The sequence below is a fragment of the Rattus norvegicus genome, chromosome 5 (genome assembly GCF_021556685.1).
Source record: "Rattus norvegicus strain SHRSP/BbbUtx chromosome 5, alternate assembly SHRSP_T2T, whole genome shotgun sequence".
Classification (NCBI taxonomy): domain Eukaryota; kingdom Metazoa; phylum Chordata; class Mammalia; order Rodentia; family Muridae; genus Rattus; species Rattus norvegicus.
The window spans coordinates 163,913,794-163,936,099 of NC_141538.1; the positions used below are offsets into that span (position 1 = coordinate 163,913,794).

General features: G+C 36.2%; 2 protein-coding genes across 3 annotated transcripts in view; one reads left to right on the top strand and one right to left on the bottom strand.

Annotated features, from left to right (window-relative positions):
* Nucleotides 1-22,306, bottom strand: part of Rex2l4 (reduced expression 2 like 4) — a 751,000-nt gene that overhangs the window by 468,731 nt on the left and 259,963 nt on the right. The gene's annotated exons all lie outside the window — the stretch shown is intronic.
* Rex2l6 (reduced expression 2 like 6) lies at nucleotides 1,111-21,781 on the top strand. Its single transcript, XM_087551709.1, has 4 exons — nucleotides 1,111-1,217; nucleotides 6,108-6,216; nucleotides 18,231-18,357; nucleotides 19,224-21,781. Exons 2-4 carry the CDS (start codon nucleotides 6,187-6,189, stop codon nucleotides 20,465-20,467), a joined length of 1,401 nt encoding a protein of 466 aa, XP_087407835.1. The 5' UTR covers nucleotides 1,111-1,217; nucleotides 6,108-6,186; the 3' UTR covers nucleotides 20,468-21,781.

The window sequence follows — 22,306 nt, forward strand, 5'->3', positions numbered from 1 at the left end:
GCTGCAGTTGCTGTGCCGGCTTCCTAGGACATTCATCAGCTGGTCCTGTTACCTGCCAGGTCAGAGGAGCTGATGCGACCGGGAAACAGGCAGGAGCGGAGCAGGGGTGTGGAGCGGGGGTGCATTTTCTGCCTCCACTCTTATAATTCTGTCGTGGATATCTTAGCATTGTCAGGAAGTTTGAGATTCTGTGAACTGGGGTTGAAGGTGATGCTTTAATTAATTTTGTGGTCGCCAGAATATTTTTCTAAAATAACCTCGTAGATCCTTGGCCGCATCTGTAGTTTGTACAGCAGGGTTTTCTTTCAAAAGACTTAGTAAAGTTCTTCCGGTTCAAATTCATGAGTGCTTTCTTAACTCCCCTGTTCCTCCGTTTGCCGTTCCATTTCCCTTTCTCTAGGGGACCGAATAGGTATTCCAAGAGAGCTTTGTAGATCTTTGACATATGAGGAACCAGTGCAGATTTGATTGAATTAGAAAATATTTGTTATAAAGCCGTTTCATATGGCTGTAAATGTAAATATTTCCTGAGTTAAGTTATACTCTCCATTTATTTTACACTGAGGTATATGCAGGCTGTGATGTAAACACAGCATTCAGAAGTGTGTCTTCATAGGCTTCATAGGTATTTTTTAAGTGGAAATCTTACTCTAGATTGAGACAGAATTAGACAGCACCTTTTGAATAATTATGATTACCCACTTAAGTTAAATGTCCACTTGGTTCATGAAAAGCTCTCTGACCATGCACATTCATGGTTTGTTGAGTTCTGCAACTTTCACTTCTTGCAGGTGTGGGAATGCTTAGAGCCTGCACTCAGGGCTTTTTTCAGAGCCCTCTGGTTGGAGGAGTTCAACAGTCTATATTGTGTGGGACACAATAGTTTTCTTGCAGTGTTTCTTTCTCTTCCTCAGTGCTGCTTGGAAAAGAACTGTGCATGAATGTTAACTGTGTGACTACCTGTTACATCTCATAGGGAAAACTGAAATCCTCAGAGAAAAGAGGCATTTTCATGATATCTTCTCTTTCCTTCATACTTATCCTTTTGCTACTTGTTCGCATCTTTGATGTTTGTCTTATGAAAATTTCCATGTTATTTCTCAACAATATTTTCCCATTTTCAGGTCTCTATATGCTCAGCCAATCTCCATAATTGTAAATCAAAACTAAGAGCCCTGGACGGTAAAGGCCAAAGAGACTTCTAACAAAGGATCCAGGTATCACCACAGAATACACTGTCAGTTTTTATGTCACCAATATATGCTGCACAATTTCTTCTTCCTGAACTGAAAACCATGATTCACAAATAATACTCTTTATTGTGAAGATATCTGTTTCATCTATTCTGACTTCTACCAAGGATTTTTATTGTGAACTTCTTTGAAGAGTGTTCAATGAAATTTTGTTCTTTTTGTGATTGTATTCCTTAGGATTTTTAATTTGGAAGGATTTGCTGGCCTTGTGGTTCACATTGTTCTCCATTCTGTGGTTTACAGATTTACTGTGTTCATGAGGAATCATTCCTAGTTTTCAGGTACTCATTCGTTCTTCACAAGAAAAGTTTTATTTCCTATGACCTCATGAAAAATGTATGTAGTGTTCTCTTGTGCATGTTTCATTCAGTTTATTGTCTACATACGATTTTGACTAAAAAACATGTTTTAATGAATAGTGACATTCAACTGTACCTTTACTATTGTAAATAATAGTAGCTACTTTTCTGAATTCATCACTACAGTTAGCAATTATTTTCCCTCAGGGCCTGAGCAATATTATTCCATGCTCTCCTGATTTTAATCTATGGATAAATATTTTTACTGATAGGCTAGAATGCTATGTTCTTAAGAGTCCCAGTGTCTGAACACTACACATTGCTGTTTGAGTTTATCTACTTTAAAAAGACTGAGGTGAAACAAGTGACAGTAAACTTTGACTGAAAGGCTCAAAAGTACAGAATTATGTCTTTTAAAGAATCAGGTGTGTATTTGAGGAAAAGTCAGTTCCAAGGGTTAAAGTTGAAGCCCTAGTGTTGATGATGACTTCATGATGGAAGGATGCAAAACCATGGGCTATCCTTCCCATCCTAGAATGAGCTCTTGCTCTGTCTCCATGAAATGGAAAATGTACTTTTCCTGTTTTACACATAGACAAAATAGTTCCATGACACACATTCATTTTCTGTATTCACTATTGTTGGAGCTAAAGCCCAGCGTCTATCACTGGACCAGGAATTTATGATCTATTGCTGTTAGAAATGAAAACCATGCTCAGCCTGTGTCACAGGCTCAAATCATAAAGTAACATGCTTTGCAAAAATTCCCTGATTACTCCATGGAAATTCATGGACTCCTACGCCCACCTTTTATTACCCACTCGATGCTGTCCTCAAATGCCCGGGGCATCAATTCTTACATATTTTAAATTTATGACAGCATTATATTATCCCTGCATCTCCATTTTCTGTGGTACATAAATTCCTGTTGTCAGTAACTTTGCTATCATATAAACTAGCGATTAGGTTCATTTTTTTCATGCTTATTACAATTGTTAGAATATTTAGAGAGAAACAATCTGGTAGTATATTTGCATTATCTGTTTTCTTTGCTATTGTTGGTATTTAGAGCTCTTAGAGTTTACTTTAATCTGTTGTCTAAGTCCCCTAGTACTTGGATTTTTATGGGAATGGCCTTTGCATCCAAGGTGCCCTAGTGCACTTCCACAGTTAGCCTGTCTTCATTCTCTGTGCCATCTCTTGTTATTCATGTTTTCATTATACCCTTGTGTTTCATGTATGTTCTGAGGCAGGTTTTGGATGGGCATCCACCCTGTCATATGTTCATAACTCCATCTTCCATGGTAATGACCGTGTGTGTTCCCACACCTCCACTTCCTCCATCTTTTTCAGCCTTACCTGTTCCCCCAGTGCATGCTGTTTACTCAGCACTCTCCGAACTGGCATCTTCCATTTACCAACCACATGTGTCTGACTTCACCTGAAAGCATCACCGTGCTGTGGTGTACACAGAACGATATAAATGATTTCCTAGTATTTCTACAGATAGCCAGTGTGTCAGGTATAAATTCACTTTTGGGCCTGTGGATCTTTAGAGTGACTTTTGACAGCTTCCAGTGCCATGTGTGCATTTCCTTATTAGACTGACTCTGTTCAAACAGGAAAGTTTCTGTTACCTACTTGTCCTTTTACACTGGCAGTCATCCACTGTCAGAGAGGTTGGTGTTTCAGCACAAGGGTCAGCACCTAGGGAGAGCCATTGGTGACTCTTACACCCAGGAGCCTACAGAGCCCTTGTTAGCAGTTTGTGTGCTAAACCAGCATATCCAAGATCCTTTTAGAGATTGAGTGGCCTTCTTACTTCTCAGGTTATTGTTTAGGAATGTAGAAACAAAATGATGTTTTCTTGTATTTTTTTCTATAGATTATCAAATGAATTATCAGATTGGTGCATTCTCTTGGGTTATTTGTAGCTCCTGAGTTGAAGAATTCTATTTCTTGTAATTTGAGAAAACTTGCCTTCCTCATATCCTTATTTGAACATTCAAAATACTGTAAATCTTACTCGCCCTTTGTATGCACTGCTGTTGTGTGAAAGGTTAGTGTGCAGGCTGTGCACACTAGTGTGGATGACAGTACCACGTTCCCTTAGTTGTTTCTTCCTCTTTTTAAGATTTATTTATTAATTATTATGTATAAGTACACTATTGCTATCTTCAAACACAGCAGAAGAGAGCCTCAGATCTCATTACGGAAGATTGTGAGCCACTATGTGGCTGCTGGAATTGAATTAAGGACCTCTGGTAGAGCAGTCAGTGCTCTTTACCACTGAGCCATCTCTCCAGTCCCCTGTTTATCTTCTGAGTAGAGTAGAATAATGACAGCTGTCTTCCGTTTTTATAAAGGTAGGTTTTGGATGTTGGTTATTATCTTCATTAGTCTGAGGGATGCTCCTTCTCTTCCACATTCTTTAGAACTTTCTTTGTGATCCACTGTGATATTTTGCCTTTGGGTCTTTGTAGATTTATTGACACGGTTGTGAGCCTTCTCTCACTGAGTGTATGTAGATTGTGCCGTGGGTTGTGTGGTATGTTCTGGTTGAAACTGTCTTGCATATCTGTCATGAAATGAAGTCCAGTTCACTTTTTGCAGCAATCAGCGAGAAACTTTTTCAATGTACACTGGAGCTCCTGGACTGCTATTATTTTCTTTGTGCATATGTTTATGTTCATTTGCTTTTGGATCCAGGTAAAGTCAGCTTTGTGTGATGACTGTACCACATTCCCTTTCTTTCTGTATTCTGTAATATTCACTGTGCAAGATTACTGTGGGATTTTCTAAAGAATTCAGTGCTGCATCTGTTTACTCCTCAGACAGTGTTAGAAGGAACAATGAGGGCCTGGGTTTCTGCACTTCATTATTATTGACCTAGTATCATGACATAGAATGTTTCTTATTTACTTGTTCCTTAGGAAATTACTATTTTCTTCATCAATTCTTATTAATTATATATGATTTTCCTGACACTCCATCATCTGCTTTTTCCCAGTGTTATTCTAATCTTCTGAGGCAGGGCCATTGAAATAGACTATTCATATATCCATCAAATGCCAGAATATCTGACATGGTAGACATAAGGTCAATGTCATACATCAAAAACGCTGAGTAATTGCTGAATCCAGAGTCATGAAAACTTTGTGTACTAATAGTATCTCGATATTAAGGATGAACTCCTATGTTTTTATCTATACATAAACATATGTATGTATATTTGCATGTATGTTTATGTATATGTATTGGTATATATGCCAGAAGACACATGTCACACATTCTTCAACCTGCAAGAGTGTTTGCCAGAAAGGAAATCCTTAACAGCAAGGCTCCATGAGTCTTATTCTATTCATATTTATTACTGATTTGGAACCTGAGGATTGCCTTAGACAATGACACGATGCAGATATATGCATGCTCAGGAAGATTTTTCTACAGTGATATTATATTAGCAGATTTGGTATAATGAGGAATCATTCCAAGAGCATGCCCTTAAATGGTTCATCTTATCCCTGTGTTTTTTCCCTGGCAGCCATCAGTGAGTTCTACAATGCCTTCTTCTTGATCTTGTTTTGACATTTTCTCAAACCCTTGTTCTGAAGCCTTGAGTTGTGACCTCTTTGTTGTCCTTTAACACATTCACAGGGGATTTCAAAGACTGACCATTATAAAACCCATATTTTTTATGGTATTGGGAACTGATACACCACTCCTGTTATCAATCTGACTGTAGGTCTGAAACAGGTAGATAAAGCAACTTACGAGATTCTGGAACTATACTAAAGGTTTACCACACCATTAGAAAAGTAGAGAACAAATGGCTTAAAGTTTCAGAATAGTAAATTTTAGTTGAAGACATTTCTGGCTTTAATCATAATACTCTACATAGTACTGCATTCATGGAGATGTCAAGGGATCAAGATCAATGCATAAAAATGTGTCACAGTCATTAGGAAACAGGGCCATATTGAAAGGAAAAGTAAGTTGGAAATAGAAGTTTTATGTCATGAACTATTGAAAGGCTTTGTAGATGCTGATGAAAATGGTTATCCCTAAATCTGATGACAACTTATTCTTTTGTAGAACCCATGATATTTGGCAGATAGAATCTTTGTACTCCAAGACTATAGGATATGTATTGGAAATAGATATACTGTATCTGGTTGTTAAAAAGAAGTCGAACTTCACCAAAGTGTCAGATATTGTGTTTGATTGTAATGGCTAATGAAACACCATTCAAATCTAGGTCATCAATCAGGGTAGCCATTAGCCATTTATCCTTGACTCTAGACCCAGGGAGATAAGTTCTCAGTTATAACCCTGAATTATCATGTTTTACAGCAGGTATTCATGTGCTCTGTGTTTGTGCCTGGTGCCTGCTGATGTTGAAATAGACCTCATTATACTCATATTCCCTACACACTAAATATGTGACTCCATGCTCACGTTTCTGTAGAAATGTTGACAAGATTCTTCATATTTTGTTTTTAATATCCTTTTATGTGGGTAAGCATTGTCCATAACTAAGTTGTATTAATTTCAGCTTTGTAGTTTTCAAACCTGGTTGTGAAATTTCAAGAACACTTCCAATATTTGAATCTGTGAGAAGAACAACAAAAAGAATGAGTGTGGCTCTGGGAAACACTCTACAGGTCAGTGTATTGCACACCTTTCTTGGAAAATCTTTTTTTCTTCAATCATTTAGTAATTTTATTATCTCTATGTTGTAATATTATCTAAAGAACTTATTTTCTATAATCTTCATTTTCTTCTGGGATAATGAAAATTTAATGTTTAGGTCTTTCACTTTTACAACAACATTAATTTTTTACTGAGGTTTCTACTGTGAGGACATACTATTTTCAAGGACTGAAGACATGCTGATCTCAAAGAGAATCTATTGTTAATGATTCTCAAAAACTATATTGATGCCTAATTTGTACATTAGATGGATTTGTGTGCTATTATATTAGTGTTGAAGAAAGGTCCCATGTGTCACATAAGTTACATTTCAGAGTTGGTCAAGGCTCCAGACAAAAGCTTTTTAATGAATTATGTGGAGTCTGATATCACTGAGCAATATATGGAAGAGAAGAATTTGGAGAAGGATACAATTATAAGGGATTCACTGTCTTGAATCCCAATAGTAAATATATTAGCTCCTTAGAGTCATAGGTGATAGAGGAATGTACATTTCTTTTTTGTGTGCAAATGCAGAATTCACTATGCAATTTTTTTTGGAATTTTATGTCAAATAATGATTATGGGTGTGTTAGACATGAAATCTGTGTCTTCCAAGACTCATTCCAAGAGACATACTGCCTATTGTGGTGCTGTGTGGTAAATTCTCAATGTAGAAATTATTATTTCCCTTTGTGTTTTGTTGCACAGTTAGAAGTAGTGTATGTCCTGTATTCTCCACATTTCTATTTCTTCATATGGAATGTATTAGTAAATATTTTCTGGGGCATATAGACTTGGTATTGTGTATGATCTATAAATTTTCAATCCTAAATAAACGTCCTTTCTACCTTGTTTTCTTTAGAAGGAAGAATGCTTTATCTACTCTTTGTTTCCTGTTCTACCAAACTCTGTGTCACATAGGGACATAATGAAGGGTTGTGATGATGTTTCTACATTTCTTTATTTATTGGTTATTGTCTTTATTTATATTCTAAATGTTCTCCCAATTCCCAGTTCCCTATCCCCTTCTTCTATAGGGATGCTACACCACTCTCAAATCCATTCATTGCTGACTGCCCTAGCATCCTCCTATACTGGGACTTCCAGCCTCTTCATGGGCCTCCTCTCCTCTTGATGCCAGATAAAAAAATCTGCTACATATGCTGCTGTGGACTTGGGTCCCTCCATGTGTACTCTTTGGTTGCTAGTTTAGTCTCTGGGAGCTCTGGGGATCTGGTTAGTGGATACTGTTGTCCTACCTATAGGGTTGCAATCCCCTTCATCTATTTCAGTCCTTCAGCTATCTCTTCCATTGGGGTCTCCTTGATCTGTCCAATGGTTCGCTGTGAGCAACTGGTCAAACTCTGTCATGGCCTCTCGGTGGATAGCTGTTCCAGCACCCTCACAGTAAGTGCTTCTTGGCATCAGCAATAATGTTTGGATTTGATATCTAGAGATGGTGTGGATACCTAGGTGTGTAGTCTCGGGATGGCCTTGAGTCTCTGTTCCACTCTTTGTCCTTGCTTTTTATGTAGATAAGAACCATTCTGGGTAGTTGACCGCATCCTTGACCCGAGAGCTGTGCCTATCCAGTGGATATGGTTACTATAGGTGCTCTCTCCCCTTTTTTACTTTTTCAACTAGTATCATCCCTATTGTGTTCTGTGAACTTCTTGCTTATCAGGTATCTGGATTTTGTAATGGCTATTTCCAGTTTCCCATCGTCCACTGCTACACACATCTGTTAACTATCCTGCCCTCTATATATCCCCACACCTGATCCTACCCTCCCCTTTTCCTTACCCTCCTCTCTCCCTCCTAGGTCCCTCCTTCCTTTTCCCTTCTGTGATTTTCTTTTATTCCTTTTAAGTAGGACTGAAGCATGGTTTCGGCAGAGGCATCCATGCTTTGGGCTTCCTGTTCAGCTTCATATGGGCCATGAGTTTTATCATAGGTATTCACAAGTTTTGGTCTAATATGCAATCATCACTGAGTTCATACCGTGCGTGTTCTTGTGTGAATGGTTACCTCACTCAGGATGATATTTTCTCATTCCATCCATTCGCCTTCTAAGCTCATGATGTCCTCATCCTTAATAGCTGAGTTGTATTCTATTGTGTAAATGAACCACATTTCCTGTATCCATTCCACCTCGGAGGGACATCTAGATTGTTGACAGCTTCTGCCTATGATAAATGTGGCTGCTATGAGCATAGTACATTTATCTTTCCTATATGTTGGACCATCTTTTAGGCATATGCCCAGGAGTGTTATAGCTGGATACACAGGTAGAATTATGTCCACTTTTCTGAGGAACCACCATACTTTTTCAGAGTGGTTGTAGCAGCTTACAGTTGCATCAGCAATGAAGGTGTTCCCCTTTGTCCATATCCTAGGAATCATATGCTTCCCCTGAGTTTTTGATCCTAGCCATTCTGACTCCTGTGAGGTGGAATCTAAGATTTGTTAATTTGTGTTTCTCTGATGACAAAGGATGTGAACATGTCTTTAGGGGCTTCTCACCTCTTACAGATCTCTCAGTTGAGAATTCTTTCTTTAGCTTCGTACCTACCCCAATTTTAATAATTTTATCTTATTATCTGTAGTCTTTACTTTTTGAGTTATTTTTATACATTGGATATTAGCTCTCTGTCAGATATAGGCTTGGTAGAGATCTTTCCCAGTCTGTAAGTTGCCGTTTCGTCCCATTAACAGTATAGTTTTCCCTAGATTGTTGGGGGGAGGGTGGCAATGGGGGTAGGATGGGGAGGGGAACACCCATAAAGAAGGGGAGGGGGAGGGATTAGGGGGATGTTTGCCCGGAAACCGGGAAAGGGAATAACACTCGAAATGTATATAAGAAATACTCAAGTTAATAAAAAAAAATTCAAAAAAAAAAGTATAGTTTTCCTTACAGAAAATGTTCAGTTGTATGAAGTCCCATTTGTCAATAGTTGATCTTATAGCCTGAGCCATTGGTATTCTGTTCAGGAAGTTTTCCCATTTGCTGGTGTATTTGAGGATTTTTATTCCAATTTCTCTTCTATTAGATTCAACGTATCTGGTTCTAAGTAGAAGTCGTAGATGCATTTGCACTTGAGCTGTGTATAATGAATAACGAATGCATCAATATGCATTATTCTAAATGGAGCCTGTCACTTGAACCGGGGCCATTTGTTGAATATCTTGTTAGTTTTCCACTGGATGGTTTTGGCGTTTTAGTTAAAGATCAGATGACTGTATGTGTCTGAGTTTATTTCTGCTTCTTCAATCCTATCTCATTAATCTACCTGCATGTGTCTTTAGCAAAATCATACTTTTTTTTTAATACTATTGCTCTGTAGTAGAACTTGTGGTCAAGAAGGGTGATTACTCTTAAAATCCTCATATTGTTAAGAATAATTTTTGCTATGCTGGGGTTTTTGCTATTCCAGATGAATTTGAGAATTACTGTGTGTATCCCTATGAAAAATTGCATTGAATTTTGATGGGTATCTCATTGAGCCTGTCAACTGCTTTTGATCAGATGGTCATTTTTCCTTTGTTAATCCTGCTAAACACTGAGCCTGGGATTTCTTTCCATCTTCTGCGGTCTTCTTTTTATTCTTTATTCAGATAGTTGAAGTTCTTGTCAAAAAGATCTTTTACTTATGGGTTAGTCACACTAAGATATTTATGAATATTTGTGACTATCTTGAATGGTGTCATTTCTCCAATTCCTTTCCCACCCTCCTATCTTTTGAGTAGAGGAATGCTACTGATTTTTTGGAGTTAATTTCACACCCAGATATTTTGCTAAGTTATTTCCAGCTCTAGCAGTTCTGATTGATGTTTCGGGTCACCTAGATAAACTACCACATCAATGGCTATTAGTGATATTTTGACTTCTTCCTTTCTAATTTGTATTCCTTTGACCTCCTCTTTATTCTAATTATTCTGGCCAGAATTTTGGGTGCTATATTGAATACATAGGGGAAAGTGGGCATCCTTATCTATTTGTTGATTTTAATAGGATTGCTTCATGTTTCCCTCCATTTAGTTTGATGGCTGTCTATTGGTTTAGTGTTTATTGCTTTTATTAAATTTTTGTATGCACATTGAATTCCTTATCTTTCCAATGTTTTTAACATGAAGAAGTGTTGTATTTTGTCAAAGGCTTCTTGAACATCCAGTGAGGTAATCATGTGTTTTTTTTTCTTTGAATTTGTTTATATAGTGGATTATGGTGATGGTTTCCTATATATTGAACCAATTGTGCTTCCCTGGGATCACCTATTGGATCATAGTGGATGATCCTTTTGATGTGCTATTGGATTCAGTATGCTATAATTATAATTATATTGAATATTTTTCATTTATATTAATAAAGGAAATTAGTCTGAAGGTAGCTTTCTTTGTTGGGTCTTTTTGTGGTTTAAATATGAGCATAACTGTACCTTCATAGAATGAATTAGGTACTGTTCCTAGTGATTCAATTTTCTAAGTATTTTGAAGGGTATAATGGTATTAGCTAACGTTTGAAGGTTTGATAGAATTCTGCAGTATGACCATCTGGTCTTGTTTATTTTTGCCGTGGAGTCTTTTAATGACTTATTCTATATCTTCAGGGATTATGGAACTGTTTATATGGTTTATCTGATCCTGATTAGCAACCTTTGCTACCTGGCATCTGCCTAGAAAATCATTCATTTCATCTAGATTTTCCAGTTTTTTAGAGTATAGGATTGTGCTGTAGGATCTCATTATTTTTTTAATTTTCTTTAGCTTGTATTGACATTTCTCTATTTTCAATTTGGATACTGTCTCTCTGTCCTCTGGTGAGGCTGACTTAGAATATATAAATCTTGTTATTTTCTCAAAGAAGTATCTCTTCCTTTTGTTGATTCTTTGTATAGTTCTCTTTGTTTCTTCTGGGTTAACTTTTACCTGAATTTGATTACTCCCTCTTCGGTGTATTTGACCCTCTCTCTTGTAGATCAGATACACTGTTATGCTGCTAGTATATGACCTCACCAATTTCTCTTTGGAGGCACTTAGAGCTCTATATTTTGCTGTTAGCAGTGCTTTCTTCTTTTTATTAGATATATTTTGTTACTTATATTTCAAATGTTCTTCCCTTTCCTGGTTTACTATCCATAAGCCCCCATTCCCTCTCCCTCCCCAATATGGGTATTCGCCCCATCCATCCACCTAACTGCCTCCCTCCCCCCATATTCCCATGCACTGGTGATCCAACCTTGGCAGGACCAAGGGCTTCCTCTTCCACTGGTGCCCCAACAAGGGTATTCTCCAACAGCTGCATATGCTGTTAGAGCCCTAGGTAAGTCTATGTACAGACCTTCGGTAGTGGTTTAGTCCCTGGATGCTCTGGTTGTTTGGCATTGTTGTTCTTATGGGATTTCAAGCTTCTTCAACTATTTCAATTCTTCCTCAATATTTTTCAATCCTTCCTTCAATATTTTCCCCAAGGGGGTCCTATTCTCGGTTCAGTGGTTTGCTGCTAGCATTGACCTCCGTATTGGACATGCTCTGGATGTGTCTCTCAGGAGAGATATATATCTAATCTCTTTCAGCATGCAATTTTTAGCTTCATCAATCTTGTCTAGTTTTAGTGGATATATATATATATATATATATATATATATATATATATATATATATGTATATGTATATGTATATGCCACATGTGGAACAGGCTCTGAATGGCAGTTCCTTCAGTTGTTGCACTAAACTTTGCTTCCATAACCCCTCCTATGGATATATTACCCCTGTTAAAAAGGAGTAAGAACATCTGCATTTTGGTCATCCCTCTTTTGAGCTTCCTGTGGTCTGTGGATTGCATTTTGGTTAATTCTAGCTTTTAGCCTAATATCCACTTATCAATGAGTGCATTCCAAGTGTGCTTTTCTATGACTGGGTTGCGTCACTCAGGATGATATTTTCTAGTTCTTTCCATTTGCCTATGTATTTCATAAAGTCATTGTTTTTCATAGCAGAGTAGTACTCCATTGTGTAGATGTACCACATTTTTTGAATCCATTCCTCTATGGAAGGGCATCTGGGTCTTTCCAGTTTCTGGCTATGATAAATAAGGCTGCTGTGAACATAGTGGAACATGTGTCTTTGTTGTGTGTTGGAGCATCTTTTGGGTATATGCCCAGGAGAGGTCTAGGTGGGTCCTCGGTAGTGGAAGGTCCAATTTTCTGAGCAATCTCCAGAATGATTTCCAGAGTGGTAATACCACTTTGCTGTCCCACCAACAACGGAGGAGTGTTCTTCTTTCCCCACATCCTCAACAGCATCTGCTGTCACCTAATCTTAGCCATTCTTACTGGTCTGAGGTGGAATCTCAGGGTTCTTTTGTTTAGTATTTCCCTGATGAGTAAGGACGTTGAACACTTCTTTAGGTGCTTTTCTGCCATTCGATATTCCTCAGCTGAGAATGTTTTTTTTTAGCTCTGTACCCCATTTTTAATAGGGTTATTTGGCTCTCTGGAGTCTAACTTCTTGAGTTCTTTGTATATTTTTGATATTAGCCCTCTATCTGATAAAGGATTGGTAAAAATCTTTCCCAATCTGTTGGTTGCCATTTTGCCCTAATGACAGTACAGTGTCTTTGGCCTTACAGAAGCTTTGCAATTTTATGAGGTCCCATTTGTCAATTCTGATTTTGTTAATTTGGATACACTCTCTGTAACCTCTGGTCAGTCTTGCTAAGGATTTATCTATCTTGTTGCTTTTCTCAAAGAACCAGCTCCTGGTTTTTTTGATTCTTTGTATAGTCCTTTTTGTTTCTACTTGGTTGATTTCTGTCCTGAGTTTGAATGTTTCCTACTTTCTACTGCTCTTTGGTTCATTTATTTCTTTTTGTTCTAGAGCTTTTCGGTGTGCTGTCAAGCTGCTGTCATATGCTCTTTCCTGTTTGTTTTTGCAGGCTGTCAGAGCTATGAGTTTACCTCTTACCATAACTTTCATTGTGTCTCATAAGTTTGGGAATGTTCTATTCATTCATATTAAATTCTATGAAGTCTTTAATTTCTTTCTTTATTTCTTCCTTGACCAAGTTCTCATTGAGTAGAGCTATGTTCATCTTCCATGTATATGTTGGCTTTCTGTCATTATTGTTTTTATCGAAAATCATTCTTAGTGCGTGGTTGTCTGATAGGATGCATGGGATTATTTCTATCTTCCTCTAACTGCTGACTCCTGTTTTGTGACTGCTTATATCGTCAGTTTTGGAGAAGGTACCTTGAGGTGCTGAGAAGAAGGTATATCCTTTTGTTTTATGATGAAATGTTCTATAAATATCTGTTAAATCTATTTGCTTCATAACTTCTGTTAGTTTCTCTATGTCTCTGTTTAGTTTCTGTTTCCATGATCAGTCCATTGATGAGAGTGGGGTGCTGAAATCTCCTATTATTTTTGTGTGAGGTACAATGTGTGATTTGATCTTTAGTAAGGTTTCTTTTCTGAAAGTAGGTTTCCTTGCATTTGGAGCATAGATGTTTAGGATTGAGAGTTCATCTTGGTGGATTTTCCCTTTGATGGATATGAAGTTTCCTCCCTTATATTTTTTAATAACTTTTCATTGAAAGTCAATATCATTTGATATTAGAATGGCAACTGCGGCTTGTTTCTTCGGGCCATTTTCTTGGAAAGTTATTTTTTAGCCATTTATACTGAGGTCCTCTCTGTTTTTGTCTCTGAGGTGTGTTTCCTGCATGCAGCAAAATGCTAGGTCCTCTGTATGTATCCAGTCTCTTAGCCTATGTCTTTTTATTAGGTAATTGAGTCCGTTGATGTTGAGAGACATTAAGGAATAGTGATTGTCGCTCCCTGTTATTTTAGTTGTTAGAGGTGCAATTATGTTTGTCTGTCTGTGTTGGTTCCATTACATTCTTGCTTTCTGTATGGTGTAGTTTCCCTCCTTGTATTAGAGTTTACCATCTATTATCCTTTATAGGGTTGGATTTGTAGAAAGATATTGTATAAGTTTGGTTTTGTCATGGAATGTCTTGGTTTCTCCATCTATGTTAATTGAGAGTTGTGCTGGATACAGTAACTTGGGCTGGCATTTGTGTTCTCTTAGGGTTTGTATGACATCTTTCCAGGATCTTCTGGCTATCATAGTCTCTGGTAAGAAGTCTGGTGTAATTCTAATAGGTCTGCCTTTATATGTCACTTGACCTTTTTCCCTTACTGCTTTTAATAACCTTTCGTTGTTTTGTGCATTTGGCGTTTTAACTAGTATGTGATGGGAAGAATTTCTCTTCTGGTCCAATCTATTTGGAATTCCTTAGGTTTCTTGTATGTTTATGGGCATCTCTTTCTTTAGGTTAGGGAAGTTTTCTACTATAGTTTTTTGAATATATCTATTGGCCATTTAAGTTGTGAGTCTTCACTTTCTTCTATACCTATTATCCTTACGGTTGATCTTCTTTTTGTGTCCTGGATTTCCTAGATGTTTTTGGTTAGGAGCTTTTCCCTTTTATATTATCTTTGACAATTGTATCCATGTTTTCTATGATATCTTCTGCCCCTCTATTGTATCTCTTGTATTCTCTTGTTGATGCCTGTATGTATAGCTCCTTGTGTCTTCCTTCGATTTTCTATATCCAGGGTTGTCTCCCTTTGTGCTTTCTTTATTGTTTCGTTTTCCATTTTTAAATCCTGAAAGGTTTTATTCAATCCTCATCTTTTTGGTTTTGTTTTCCTATAATTCTTTCAGGGGAGTTTTGTGTTTCCTCTCTAAGGGCTTCTATTTGTTTACTTGTTTTTTCCTGCATGTCTTTAAGGGACTTCTTTATGTTCTTCTTAAAGTCCTCCATCATTATAAAAAAAAGTGCAATTTTAAATCTAAATCATGCTTTTCTGGTGTGTTTGGATATCCAGTATTTTCTTTGGTGGGAGAATTGGGCTCTGATAATGCCAAGTAGTCTTGGTTTCTGTTGCACTTAGGTTCCTGCGCTTGACTCTAGCCATTGAGTTGTCTCTGGTGTTTGCTTGTCTTGCTGTTTCTGAGACTGACTTGACCCTGCTGTAGGCCTCTATGTCAGCACTCCTGTAGAACTCTTTTCCTCTTTTCTTTTAGGTTTTTCTGAGAACAGGTGCTCTGATTTCGGGTATGTCTGTCCTCCTATAGACTGTCTTCCAGCTGTAGGCACAGGCAGGAATCAATGGGTCCTGCCCCTGATTTCTCCTAGGTCCTTGCACCCAGGCGCCACAGTTGGCATTAGGCGATTCTCTTTTGGGTCTGGAATGTGGGCAGAGGATAATCTCCTCTGACTTCTCAGATGTGTCCACACTTCTGAGGGTCTAGCTCTGTCCCCTGTGGGATTTAGGTGCGGGGCCCTGTTTGCCTGGTGCATTTCAGTCCTGGGTACAGACCAGAACAGTGTGTACCAGTGGCTGCCTGTTCCTATATTCCTGTGTCCAGACGCACTGTGCAGTTTCTCCTCCTGAGGTGTGCAGAAATAGCAGTCTGTCCTGTGGTCTCAGGATGTCTGCTCTCCTGGGTGTTCAGCTCTCTTTCCCAAGGGATTTGAGTGCAGGGAACTGTGGGATTTTCAGTGTTTTCATCGTGTCCTATAAATATGTGTTTCTTCATTTTCATGAAATTCTAAAAAATCTTTAATTTATGCTTTTCCCTGATCACTTTTCACTGTAGAGTGATAGTACTTAGTAGAGAATTATTCAGGTTTCGCGTGTATGTGGGCTTCTTCTTGTTTGTATTGAAGATCATCCTTAGTCCATGGTGATGTGATAGGATGTATGGAATTATTTCTGTCTTTTTGTATTGATTGAGGCTTGTTTTATGTCTGATTATATGGCCAATTTTAGTGAAGGTTCTGGGACGTCCTGAGAAGGAGGTATATTATTTTGTTTTAGGAGAAAATATTCTCTGTATACCTGTTAAATCTATATGATTCTTAAATCTTAGGTTCACTCTGTCTGTTTAGTTTCTGTTTCTGTTTACTTTCTGTTTCACTAATCTGTCCATTTGTGAGAGTGGGTGTTGAACTCTCCTAGTATTATTGTGTGAGGATCAATGTGTGCTTTCCGCTTCAGTAACATTTCTTTTGCAAATGTGCCCTTTTGGATCATATATGTTCACAGATGACAGTTCATCTTGGTATTTTTGTTTTTGATGAGTGTGAAATGTCCTCATCTTTTTTGATACCTTGGGTTGAAAGTCAGTTTTATTTGATATTAGAGTTGCTACTCCAGCTTGTTTCATGGGATTATTGCTTGGATTTTTTTCCCATCTGTTCTCCTCTTTAGAAGGTAGAATGGTTGATCGGATCTCTTTCCTCTACTTGAAGTGATGTTATACATAGAGAAAAACTGAAGGGTTATTACCATATTTGTTTTTTTCCAAAATTTTTCTCTTCTACTATGTAAGTGTTCATCTGCATATTTTTAGGTACAATGAATGATAAATTATGCACCTAGGTTCCTGGGTTCATCACCAAATCCTTGAGATTAAAACCACAGCAAGTGTCTTTATCTCTTAGTCATTTTTTCATGCCACAGGTTTATGTATCTGATGCCCATTTGTAATAGAAATCATATATAACCTGAATATTATAGTTTTGTAAAACAAGAAAGAATTGTACATAACATTTATCTGTGCCCATGGCTATTCAGATATTCAAATGAGCTTATATTCCAAAGAGAAGAATATAAAGCTAAAATAACAATATTGAAATTTTCAATTATTTATGAAAAATTAGAGTAATTATCCCATCATTAAAAAAGATTTAATCAAAGAAATTGATTCTACTTCATCGATATGCATTGTTACATATAACATTCATTTTAACACACATATCTAAGTATTCTTTTGTGAAAGATCATATGAAACTTATATATAACTATGTACTATATGTATTTCTTTTGGTAGAATTTTTAGAACTTTAAATAATTTAATCCCTATAGCATTGTTTCTCTGCTTTTAATATACTTACATAAAATAATTGCCCTAAGGATTTAATTCTATGTGCCACTTGGAATGCTTAATATATGTCCTGATGTTGCACTCCTTTTCTGTTTTAAGAAAAAACTCTAATATTTGATTCATCCATTAACTCTCCATTTAATACTCTATTTCTTCCTTTCGGAAAGTTTCTAGCATTGTGGCTAAACCTGAGAACATGAAATACATATGTTATAATACAGTTCTGTGAGGCCCAAGCTGCACACAGGATTAAGCTATTGTCCATATTGTATGAGGTAGACATTGTAGAATTGATAGCATATATTTCCTCATCATAACTTGACCATCTGTGATGTGACATTAGGATTCACTTTGATATCAAACTATACTACATATAGGTACATTATTGTATCCAGGAATCAAAAACACGTTATGTTCTGAAAAAGATTACACCTTTTGAGATGATTATATCATTCATTCTCAGAGAGATATAAATACAAGGAAATATATGACTATTTTAATGCCTATATTTTGAACTTATATTTAATGTCTTTTCTTGTATAATGAAAGTCGGTAACATTTGTCTGAAATTATGCATATGTGCCATATATTCCTCCTGCTAGAAATCTTTAGGAGAGATTCTTGGATTCTAAAGAAATGAGTATAAAAGTCCAGTTTGTAGTACCATGGGGTTGCAGTTAAATAAATTTCATAATAGAGGACTTTAAATGAAATTATCAATACTGACTGTGCAAGATGGTGGCAAATCTTTCTTTTGCTGCTAAAGTATCAGAAAACCACCAAAAATCCATAAATGTGAGAGACTTCATGAATGAGACCATTATTGTAAATCATTCTGTAGATTGTCTGTGGAAGAGCAGCAATTTATAACTTTAGACTCATATCCAAGAAACTTTGAGAAAATGTTTGTCTTTCAATAATTTCCTTTCCTAATCTGTATTACAAAGAATCTCCAATTCGTTAGCGCTATTTTTAATGTAGGAAAGCAGTTTTGTAAAGTAACAAGTACATATTTTAATATTACAGGGTTTCTTAACCTTCAAGGATGTGGCTCCAGAGTTCACACTAGAGGAATGGGAAAGTCTCAATTATACTCAGCGGGCACTGTACATGGATGTGATTTTGGAGACGTACAACAATCTATTGTCTGTGGGTAAGAATGTACTTTTTGTAGAATTCCTGAATCTTAACTTTGAATTTTCCTACATTGTGTATATATAAACTCTCTGAAATGTCTGGAAAGCACTAGGATAAGGGACATTTCTCTTAGCATGATAACTTTTCCATGGCATTTCCTTTACATTTCTGCACTTTCTTTGGAGGTGTAACTGGTATTATATTCTCTCTTATCTAGCATTAAATGCAATTTTCTGAGTTAAAAAATAAAATGTTCAGAAAAAGGATTGTAGTTGTGGACACACAATAATTGGAGCACATTAATTTTATTATTACATTAATCTCTTTAATTGTGGTTTTTAACATCGAAAAATGTTTTATGTAGATATAGAGCTGTTGGTTTGGAGAAATTTCATTTCCCCTATTTCTTTGCAGTTTGATATGTGGTCTCTGAGTTTAGTATTCATACAGCATGCTCTTTATCTTCAGTATTTTGGATGCTGACACAAGCATATATATAGGATTCATTTGTGATTATGAATTTCTAGCTGACCACACGTATACAATGTCTCTTTGAATCAAATTATAATCAAAAATTAGGGATATGTTATTCAGAGATCTAATTTATGTATGTTTAATATTGATTGATGATTTATTTTTCTTAGTTTCTGCAAGGTACAATTTTTAAGATAATATTTGAAGTATATTATTGTTCCTTTCTGTTGATATAGATCAGAATTGATCATCCAAGTAATGATTATGAAAAGAGTAAAACCAATTTTAAGAGCATAAATCCTTGAGATGGTCCAGTTTACCAGATAATTCAGCAAACACCCACTATTGAACCTCTTTCTCTCCAGTGCAGTAACCCCTGTCATCCCTAATTGCACTTTTATTTTTCAGAAAATAATCTGATAGGTGGAAAACATGGGAATGTCTTGGAACAAGACACAGAGTGCATTGTCCATGAGCATATGAATATCCAAAAGAACTTTTGTAAATGGGATGAAATTAGCAATATGACTCTTGAATCCACCCAAAGTACACCTCATAAAACTCATCTCCGAGATTCCTCCCTTCAGGCCTCAAACCTGAAAAGACATAGAGCTGGGAAAATGAGAGAAGTTTACAAATATAAAGACTGTGTACAGTTTTCAAATGAATGTGCTATCATTGGTGTAAATTCTGGAATCCACATAGAGAACAAAGAACACAAAAATACAGAATTTGATAAGGATTTTGTCTATAAACATAAACTGATGCTAAAACAAGACATTAATGGTAAGAACCTTCACCAATGTAGTACATGCGATAAATGCTTTGCCAGAAAAGGGAAACTTCATTTGCATCAGAGAATTCATTCAGGAGAGAAACCTTACAAATGTAGTCAATGTGACAAATGTTTTGCCCAAAAATCGTGTCTTATACGTCATCAAAGAAGCCATTCAGGAGAGAAACCTTACAAATGTAGTCAATGTGACAAATGTTTTGCCCAACAATCGTGTCTTATGCGTCATCAAAGAAGCCATTCAGGAGAGAAACCTTACAAATGTAGGCAATGTGACAAATTCTTTGCCCAAGTATCCTATCTTAGTATTCATCAGAGAATTCATACAGGAGAGAAACCTTTCAAATGCAGTGAATGTGACAAATGCTTTACTGAAAAAGCCACTCTGAGAAACCATATTAGAATTCATACAGGAGAGAAACCATACAAATGCAGTGAATGTGATAAATACTTTAGGCTGCAATCCTATCTTAGTATTCATCAGAGAATTCATACAGGAGAGAAACCTTTCAAATGCAGTGAATGTGACAAATGCTTTACTCAGAAAAGCCATCTGAGAAACCATATGGGAATTCATACAGGAGAGAAACCTTTCAAATGCAGTAAGTGTGACAAATGCTTTGGCTACAAAGACAGTCTGAGGACTCATCAAAGAGTTCATACAGGAGAGAAACCATACAAATGCAGTGAATGTGACAAATGCTTTACTCAAAAAGGCCCTCTGAGAAACCATATGAGAATTCATACAGGAGAGAAACCTCTCAAATGCAGTAAATGTGACAAATGGTTTGGCCACAGAGTTAGTTTGAGAAATCATCAGAAAATTTGTACAGGAGAGAAACCAAACAAATGTGGTTAATATGACAAATGTTTTACCCAAAACTACAGTGTTCGTGTACGTCAGAGACTTCATACATGAGAGCAACTTTACAAATGTGGTGAATGTGACATATGCTTTGGCCAACAGTCTCATCTTAGTATTCATCAGAGAATTCATTTAGGACAAAAACCTTTCAAATTTCCTTTATGTGGGAAATACTTTACCCACTAAGTCTTAATTCATCAGAGAATTCATACTGGAGAGAAACGATGTAAGTGAACTGAATGTGACAAATCTTTTACTCACAAAGTTACTTTGACGATTGTTCAGAGAATTCATCCAGGAGAATAAATTTACAAATGTGTGACAAATACTTTACCCATAAATGCAGTCTTCAAGTACATTAGAGACTTCATAGAGAGAAACCTTACAAATGCAGTGAATGTGACAAATGCTTTACCCAAATGTTCACCTAAGAAGGCATCAGAGATTTCACACATGAGATAATACTACTTGCAAGTGTGATGTACATGAAAAATGCATTAACTACAATGTAGTCTGATATATTAAATACAGTAGAGAAACATTATAAATTTAGTCAATAAAACAATTCTTTACCTGCATATATTGTATTATAATTCATTAGATAATACTTAAAGTAGAGAAAATTTCAAATGATTTAGAGATGTGAATCTTTTCTTTTGGCCTATCTTTTAGAATTTACAGAATATGTACATGTGACAATCTGAAGAAATATAATATATTTGGAAATACCTTTGACTTCATTTCAGGTCAGAGAAAACGTTTTAAATTTTTTTGTGTGGAAGTATATCTTGCAAAAATTGAGCTTCCACACTAGAGAATTTGTATGATTATGAAAATTTCAGAAACCTTCATGCAGTGTTCAAATCTTAGAAAATGTCAGGTATTTATGCTGAGAAAAACCCTGAAAATATGACAATGTAGGAAAGTAAAAAAAAAAAGAAAAAGAAAAAAAAATTTATCCAATCTCAAAAAAAAAAAACCCAGCGAACATGTACAGAATGTACCATGTACATTTGATGTCTGCATGTAGCAATGTACCTTTATGAAGTATGCAATAATATCTAATAGTATCCCAGTATCATATCAAAGATGGACAAATTAAGATGAGCAAAAATATGCTTTCAATTCTACAATGTCCACTTTGCACAAATAGGGAGACTAATTCAATCCTGTTTAAAGCTGTGTCTCACATGACTACATTGTTACATATCTATTTGGCATTCTAAGGCCTATAAAAGATTATAACCTTTTTATAACAAACCAGTAATATATAAAATGCAGAATGACTATCAGAGTTTTATCTTTAAACAGAAAAGGGCTGCATAGTCAGGATATAACAGTAAACAATTCAAAAGATATATAAAATCAAATACATAAGGAAATTATTTTATGAAAATATATTCCTAACCAAGAAATAGAAAAACCACTAGTAGAGAGCATTAAATTACTTAATGGTATATAAAAGTTGGGAAAATAATACACATAATACAATTTCATAAATTCCATGAGATCTTTCACAACAGAATACTTAGGTACATATGTGGAAATAAATGGTATGTGGCAATGCATTTTTTCTTTCTTTTTTTTTTTTCGGAGCTGGGGATCGAACCAGGGCATTGCCCTTGCTAGGCAAGTGCTCTACCACTGAGCTAAATTCCCAAACCCATGGCAATACATTTTGAGGAAGTAGAATCATTTTCTTAGACCAAATCTTGTTTTAAATTGAGGGAGAATTGTGCTAACACTTCATAAATATGGGATATATAATTCTTCATGTGATTGTATTAATAGGAAATTTCAATCTTGTATTTTTAACTTTATTCTCTTCTTTGG